The sequence below is a fragment of the Equus asinus genome, chromosome 2, assembly GCF_041296235.1.
Source record: "Equus asinus isolate D_3611 breed Donkey chromosome 2, EquAss-T2T_v2, whole genome shotgun sequence".
NCBI classification, from domain to species: domain Eukaryota; kingdom Metazoa; phylum Chordata; class Mammalia; order Perissodactyla; family Equidae; genus Equus; species Equus asinus.
In genome coordinates, this window is record NC_091791.1 from 67,400,517 (window position 1) to 67,408,907 (window position 8,391).

General features: G+C 42.2%; 1 protein-coding gene and 1 long non-coding RNA gene across 4 annotated transcripts in view; one reads left to right on the plus strand and one right to left on the minus strand.

Annotated features, from left to right (window-relative positions):
* Window positions 1-4,731, plus strand: part of LOC139041166 (uncharacterized) — a 38,571-nt gene extending 33,840 nt beyond the window's left edge. Inside the window, exon 3 of the long non-coding RNA XR_011495975.1 lies at window positions 3,639-4,731. This is a non-coding gene — a long non-coding RNA (uncharacterized lncRNA). The remainder of the gene's footprint in view (window positions 1-3,638) is intronic.
* Window positions 127-8,268, minus strand: TMEM254 (transmembrane protein 254). 3 transcript variants are annotated; one of them, XM_070491402.1, is made up of 4 exons: window positions 8,136-8,268; window positions 5,728-5,831; window positions 5,491-5,550; window positions 127-1,887 (listed from the first exon to the last, which is right to left on the minus strand). In XM_070491402.1, exons 1-4 carry the CDS (start codon window positions 8,223-8,225, stop codon window positions 1,767-1,769), a joined length of 375 nt encoding a protein of 124 aa, XP_070347503.1. In that variant the 5' UTR covers window positions 8,226-8,268; the 3' UTR covers window positions 127-1,766. The 3 variants fall into 3 exon arrangements, with proteins under 3 accessions (XP_070347503.1, XP_070347509.1, XP_070347494.1); XM_070491408.1 differs by lacking the exon at window positions 8,136-8,268 and adding an exon at window positions 7,840-7,978; XM_070491393.1 differs by lacking the exon at window positions 8,136-8,268 and adding an exon at window positions 7,784-7,917.
* Between the last annotated feature and the right edge of the window lie 123 nt (window positions 8,269-8,391).

An 8,391-nucleotide genomic window follows, 5' to 3' on the forward strand; every position in this document is an offset into this window, starting at 1 on the left:
AGTGAAAAAAAATCCCTGAACTGTACAAACAGTTCCATAATAGAGCCTATTTGAGAAAAAGTACAATCAAGCATGTGACAATCTATCAAACCTGACATACAAAAAAAGCATTTGATTGGAGAAACATTTCTGAAGAAATTCACAGCATTTTATTCAAGTTAGTCCATTTCGCTCACTAATCTGCCATATTGTTTGTGGCACCATTAATATTATCCTCATTATTTCTCTTTGAAGAGGACCATTGCTTCTAAAAAATCTGGGTTGGAGTTCCATGATGTTTAACTCTATGATCAAAAATCTTTTTCTTTACCAAAAAGCAACCCCTTAATCATAAGAGAAACAGAGGGAAAGACCGACATTAATTTGCAGAAATTGATCTCCACCAGAAACAATTCATTAGTCCGTAATCTTTTGTTGTTGTGCTTTTACTTGGGGCCTTTCTTTGGAGGAAAGGGCTGTTTCTGACAAATGCTTGCTTAAAACAAATAATATGCCCTACTGTATCATGGAAGGAAAATAAGGTCTAGTGCCTAGAGAACAAGAAGGTAGTCCTCCAGGAAAGAAGCCCTAATGGCTTCTAGAGGTGACAGAGTCATTCTACCAGGGTCAGGGGACACAGTCAATGACCCTCCTGCCCCTACCAGTCAGTCATAAGGTACAACCAGGTGAATAGGAGTAGTAGTAACTAGCTGGATAAGCCATGGGCTAGAATCTTTAGAAAAGGAATGTTTGTATTTGAGTAAGCCAGAGCTGGAGGGAGACATCTAGAGAGCCTGGAGAAAGTGACCCAGAATAGGAAAGTGCGAAAGACACAGGTTTCCTATCAGGGGACCCACAGAATGGTGAGACTACAGTCAAAAGCAGTCCTGTGCTTTTCTTTGAGGGTGCACTGAATGGGTTCTAAACTTTTCACACACAAATTGGAATGATACTCAACAAGTGGAAAGTGAAATCAGAGTTTCCCTCCTTTGTTCAATAAACACTGACAGAATACCTGTGTGCAAGGCAACGGGACAGGTGCTAAAAGAAAAATAAAGCTGTCTAAGATGTGGTCCTGACTTGAAGGAGCAATCTAGTGGTGGCCATTAGACCCCTGCACACTACAGAGCACTGTCTCCGTGGGGCCATGTGGCGGCCAGGATCACTTCTGGCTGGAAGGATCAGGAAGGCATTCCCCAGTCCTCTCCTCCTGGTTCTCAGCAGGTCCTCTTTGCCTCTATGTAATCGCTCAGCCTGCCCCATTCCAGGCACTTGTTTATTTTCCTTATCTTTCTTGGTTGTGTGAGAAATAGAAGTTTGCAAGAATAAGATCTTGATTCACAGGTGCCTAGTAAAGCATGTGGAATTGATGTGTTGTGGAAGTATCACTCTATCTTGTTCCAGAAAGGTGGAAAAGATTGTGCGAAAGGAGAACAAAGATGGTGCTGGTAAGGGTAAGGTGTTTTAATCAGAAGGTGGGAGCAAAGGTATGCCAACAGGCAAATTTAGTGCCTGGCTTAAACCAGACGATAGGGAGAGCACCAACACAGCCAAGGACCTCAAGAAGGTAGCTAGAAGTCCTCTGCCAAACAGGTCAGTCTGCAGAATTGGAAAGTTAAAGTCTTTTCCTATTATCTGCTCAAGCTCAACCAGAATGTATGAAAGAATAATGAATAACTAGAGGGTCTTAACTTTCTAGAAAGTAGAAAGTTTGAGAAAAACACAGCACCCCTTAAAAAAGGTGGGGTTGAATATCAAAGGGAAGAGAAAGCTTTTGGATATCTTCTTTAAGTTTGTTTTTGGTGTTTTGGTCTGTAAGCAATCAAGATGGAGAGAGATGCTATCCCAAAGAGGAACGTCTGTAAGAACCAGAGTAGTTGAGCTCGACCATCTGTGATGCCTTTAGACCTAAAAAAAGAAAAAGAAAAGTTTAACCACCAGAATTTTAATGTTGTGGTTTCATAGGAGTTATTATCTTCTATTTTTTAAAAAACTTATTCCTTCTACCGACTTTCACTGGGTTTATTTTGCCATTTTCCTCCAGCTTCTTAACTTGAATACTTAGTTCATTTATTTTCATTTTTCTTGTGCATTTAGGAGGGTACACTCACTCTTCCCTGAGAAGCAGTCTGGCTACTGCCTAGGGCATGGTGTTATAGAACTGCTTCCCACGTGATTCTGATGAGGGGATAGGGTCAAAAAGCACTGATATGGCTTCAGAGCAAGTGTTTTGAAGATAGACCAGATGTAACTGGCCAATTACCAGCTGTGACCTTGGGCAAGTCACTCACTCTCTCTCAGAATCAGTTTCCTTGTCTGAAAAACAGGAATAATGTATTTATCTCACCAAAGTTTTGAGATGATTTATAAGATAATATAAACAAAGTGCTTAGTAAAGGGCCTGGCACATAGTAATAATAAACACCTGTTTGTACAGTCATTCAAACCAAACGGCTTAAAACAAAGCTTAAAAGAAAATATCCCAAAAGAAGTAAATGGCTTGCTACAGTCTCATTTGTATATAATTAAGTCTCATGTGGATGAATTTTAATTTAAAACAAAATTTAAAAACAATCTATGTAAAAATGATATAATTTTCCACACTAACAGATTAAAGGGGAAAAATCACATGATCATCTTAATAAAAGCAGAAGAAGCATTTGATAAATTTCCACATCCATTCTTAACACAAGTTCTCAGCAAACATAGAAATGGAATAGAACGTCTTCATTCTGATAGAAGAAATCTACATAATTCTACAAAAACATGATGCAAAATGTTGCAAGCTTTCCCTTTGATCAGGAACAAGGCAAGGATGCCTACTATCACCACTTCTGGTCAACACTGTGCTGGAGGTAGTGGGCAGGGCAATAAGGGAAGAAACAGGAATAAAAGGTATATAAAATTGAAAAGAAGAAATAAAACTGTCTTTACTTCTGGACACAATTGTGTACCTAGAAAATTAAAAAGAATCTATAGATGAACTATTATAATTAATAAGTGAATTTAGCAAGGTCACTGGGTGTAAGGTCAACAGATAAAAATCGACTATATTCATACATTCTACCACCAAACAATAAAAAAATGATATACCAAAGTGGGCCGGGATGTATGAGACATTTATGTTTATGCAGTACTATTTATAACAGTAAAAAAACCAGAGACTTAAAAGTCCATCATGAGGGAGATTTGTTAAATACATTAAGGCATATACATAGAATAGAATACTATGCACTAATAAAATGAATAAAGTAAATTTATAGGTCTAGACATGGAAAAATAGGCATGTACGACACAAGAAAAAAGTTATGAAAGAGTTTATATTTATATGTACACATATTATGGTGTCTATAAAGTAGAACATAGAGTCCAATCTTATCTCTGGTTAAAAGGAATTCACCAACTGTCCTACACAAATGTCCTGCATGTCTTCATATATTGATTCATTCACTTACACTTGCTCATTAATTCATTATTCAGAAGGAATATTTATTCTGATTTATAGTGACCAATGATACACTGCAACATGTTAGACCATAAACAAATGATTTCAAGAACAAAATAGTGGTGACCTAACCTCTCTATGCCTGTTCTCCCTCCACCCTTCAAAGAACGGCATGGCAGGATGTTAAATTTGATTCTTTCTGTTTTCATTACAGGTTTCAAATGCCAACGACAAAATAGGTGTCAAGTACTCCAACACTGTCAGTGGACAGTGTCAGTGTGGCTGGACCACACACCTCCAAGCTGAGGTTTCACCGAGAGGCTGAAGAGGCCAGTGGAAAGAGGTGCTAGTGCTGTGGCATTTCCTATCACAAATCAAGCCCAAAGAACAGCTTCAATAGAACCAACTGGAGAGCTTGACACAAGTCCCCTGCAATTTGGGGGAAGGGATTTATATTTGATTCAAAAGATTAAAGGCTGGTAGGCAATTAAAGTGCATGCACTGGGAACCGCATGCACTTGCAGATTTTATCCCACTGGAGGGATAAGGAAGCTATTATCGTGAGCCATACAGATCTTGTGGAAGGGCGCTGGCAATGGGTGGGCCTAAAGACCTAACTGAACGGCAGAAAAATTCTCAATAAAAGGGAAATTCCCCCCTAATCATAGTTCCTGAGAGGAAACTGTGACTGGCATGCTGGAGGAGGCACCTGAAGGAATCGTCGTGGGAACTGCACAAAGGAGATCCCCAGTGATGGGTGGTTTTTCAAAGATCCACCAGGGACCCTCTGGAGAGAAAGAGCCAACACTGGGTATGCAACATCCACAGCACCTCACTGCTGATCACAAGGCACACTGTGCCCTGTTTCCCCTAACTGCTCCTACCAGCCCAACGGGCACAAGCAGCTGTTGCTAGTGAATATGGCAAAAAGGTGGAATAAGAGAAGGCACTAACTACACTGTTTTCCCCACAACAGGCTCTTGATCCCCAGCTGGATGAGAAGAGCTATTTTGAATTAGATAAAAGTTTATAGTTTTAATAAATAGACTGTACTAGACTGGATAATATCAGATAGTGACTGGAAAATCTATAGTGCTGCTTCTGATTTCATGCAGGGCTGGGAGGGAGGCAGAAAATAATCCACAGAATGAGTTTACTTGGAGAGGAGTGAGAAAAAATAAAGTTTCTTTCTGCTCCTCTCCCAAAAACTCCAGCTTGTTTAATAAACCAGAAGATAATCTATTTAAAGCACTTAGTGGTGTCTGGCATAGGGTGCACCCAATAAATATTATTTCTATTATTAAAAAGTAGTGGTAATAAAGTATCTTATTTTCCACTTTTAGAGGTAATACAACAATAACACAGGTGGCAGTTAATCTTGACCAGAAACAAAGTTAACTGCAAAGCAGTCTGGCATTACTATAGCCATCTCTTTCATTACATTATACTTTCTGTATATGCTTACATAAGTACAAATGTAAAGAGAATCTTTTCTATTACTGTCACATAGTATTGACTTACACTGACATCTGTTGAGTAGGGTTTAGTCAAGGGGCTTTTAACTTGCATTGCAACCCAGAATTATCTGCGAAGCTTGAAAAAATAACAAATTCTCATGCCCGAAGTCAGGCCTACCAGGTTAGGATCTCTGGGTCTGGAAACCAGATATGTAGACATAAGCATTTTGAAAAAGCTCGTCAGGTGATTCTGTTGTGAAACTAGAATGGGGCATCATCAGCCTAAGTCAATAATTTAGCCCCTCTTCAAACTAGAAGGTAGCCTCCTAATCTTTTGTTCTAGTTGGGGCTATACAGAGAATTTAAAAAAAAATACAAAAATCATCAAATTAAGTAATGAAATAATTGATTAGCTAACACAAATGAAATGAATTCATTAATTAAATGTTTACTGAATACTCCCTCTAAGCTAGGCTCAGTATTAGGTGTGGGGATTCAACTCTACCCTGAGAGTGCTCTCAGCCTACAAATGCATGAATTATTTAAATGTGGCTACTCTCAACTTAGATACCAAGAGAAAAGCGACAAAGACCTATTAAAAACACTTACTTGCATAATACCACGGCACACAAGGACTCTCCCACGTGAATCAGCCAGGCAAGCCAATACCTGAAACAAAAGTCAGCCTAGTTTAAGGTGATGGTTATCACAGAAACCTCAAAAAGAAAGGTGCTTTAATGTGAACTAGCACTACTCTTAAATATCTAAAGGCAACTGCAGGCCTTCCTGGCGTACAGTGAGACCGGAGCTGCAGTGTCCACACCCCATTTCCGCAGCTGTCCTTACCCATTACGCAGGAGGGCGTGATGATGGTCCACCAAGTACTGAGTGAAGGGGCCCAGGGGCCCTAGGTTCTGATAAGGAATACTCTGAGGCCAGAAGACAACCCACTGAAAAAGAACCAGAGGCACACAATACCTATTAGGTCACTTAAATCAGCAAATGTTCCCTTTTGAGAGAGGCTAGGAAATAATTCTGATTCCACAAGAACAACTATAGACCAAAGAAACTCTGAATTAAGTCACCTGGGCTTCCACTCTCTACTTCTATTTTCTAAACACTATTCTAGTGGGAGATTTATGCTCAGGAAACTATATGGTTATCAGACTCAATGTCCAAGTTGGATGACTTCTTAATGAATTCCACCAAAAACATTATTTTATACAGTTTATTAACACATTTTAAGAGTTTATGTGCCCTGGCTAGCTTTTTTACTGCAGAAACCATGCCTTGAGCCAAACGCCTGTGGGTTTTTTTGGTGAGGAAGATTGGCCCTGAGTTCAAATCTGTCGTCAATCTTCCTTTGTGCTTGAGGAAGACTGGCACTGAGCTAACATCCATGCCAATCGTCCTCTACTTTGTATATGGTATGCTGCCACAGCATCGCTGATGAGTGGTGTGTAGGTCCTCGCCTGGGATCTGGGCCAGAGAACTTCTAGGCTGCCAAGTGGAGGGCACTAACTTAACCACTATGCCACCGGGCCGGCCCCCGAAACCCCAGTTTAATTTAAAATCCCTTTCTCTTCTTTCACTTTTTCTACCTCTAAAATTGGGAATGATCCTGCACAAAGTTGGAAAATAAGTGAGATCAGGTTTGTGAAGTGCTAATAGCAACTACTTAATCACATAAGCTTTTTGTAATCTCATCAGCTTTCCCTCAGTCTCTGTGTTGTAATCTCTGCCAGCTTAGGCTTTTCTGAGAACAATTATGTGCCAACAGGCCCAAAATTTATTGTCCCATTCAGATCTCAGCCAGGAGCAGTACTGCCTCTCCTATCATGTTGTTACACATCCAAAATATAAATAAAGCATGAAAAATCACTGCATCCTCCAAAAGCAAGGGGACTAGAAGGAGCAGCACCTGCCAGTTCCAAAATATCCCAATTTGAAGTCCCCAAAGCTTTCCTCCATCTGTATTCTAACTAGTCAGAGATGCAGAATCACAGAACAGAAATGCACCTTCAAGAGTTTTCAGTTCAATACCTCCATTTTACGTATGGGGAAATCAGGACAAAGGTGGTCAGATTCGTCAATAATCAACACTGTGGACACGACAAACACACTTCTTTTACTTTTTTCCTTTTCTTTTTTTATTGCAGTAACACTGATTTATAACATTATATAAATTTCAAGCGTACATCGTCATATATTTCGATTTCTGTGTAGCTTACATCATGTTCACCACCCAAAGACTAATTTCAATTCATCACCACACACATGGACAAACACACTTCTAATCCCCAATCACCACAATCTCCTGAGCAATATCCAAATAGCTTTGCCTTCCTTCAAAATTATACCAACTTAGTCCACAACCTACTTTTCCAGGCATCTATCCCATTATCCTTTAAAGGAACTCAAGACAAAAGTCGCTCCTCTTCTAGTAGAGATCCTCAGTCTTCTTGATTCCATATCTATGCCATACATTTTTATCCTTTCTATCCCTTCTTAACAACTATCCTACCCATCCCTTAGGTCTATTCCCATTTTCCAAGCAATTCTAACTGCCGCAAGCATTCTGCGTCGGAAGCCCTATCCTGACTTCGCAGGCCTACGGGAGTCTGCCAACTTGGATTCCCCCTCCGTCAGCTCTCCTCACACTCAATTTAGTCTAGCAACCGTGGATGTGCGAGGACGCAAAGGCATGAACACTCTTAAAGCAGAAACCGTCCAAAGAGCCAACCTAACTTCCGCTTACGCCAGTAACCTAGGCAACCACCGGGCACGCAAGCGCAAGACCTCCCTTCCACAGCTTCCCCGTCCCCCTCCCCCCCCCGCCCCGGCCCGCTGTACGAGGGCCTGGCAGGCCAAAATAGATGCCCCGTCCCGCCCTATACCTCACCGCAAAATATCCCAGCCCCACGACCGTGACCAGCGAGGGCAAGGCTCTGGACGTACGGAAATAGGCCGTAGCAGCTCTGCTGCCCTCTGACTTCGCCACCACCATCTTGAAAGAGCTAGACGCTGAGTCATGGGGTGGGAAGCCGTCCCCGCCCCCATAGAGGGAAAGCCTGAATAGCCGGTTTCTCAGGACCTCGAGCCCCGGCGACGGGCAGGGGCAGAGGAGTGCGCCTGCGTCTTCTTGTCGGCCTGCACCCCTTTCACTTGGCTCAAAGCGCCTGAGAGCCGGAATGTGCCTGCGCGGACTCTCCTCGCCCGCAGGCGCGGATCTTACGCTAGGCCGTTGCCCTTACGGTGTAATAGCCAAAGGAGAGGGTGATGACGGTGAGCCAGAACAGACTGCTCCTCTGGAAGTACGCCTCGTCGCCGGCGGCCTTCCCCATCGTTGCAGCACATCCCCGGAAGGCGCTGCCGGGGCACACTGCTCCGCTGGAGGTTGGAGGCAGGACCCGGGGCGGGGCCTCGGCGACCGCCCTTCCTTCTCCACTTCCCTCCGGGAGGGTGAAGGTCTAAGGATTCGGAACCTTGGGGAGCGAATCTTGCAGAGCT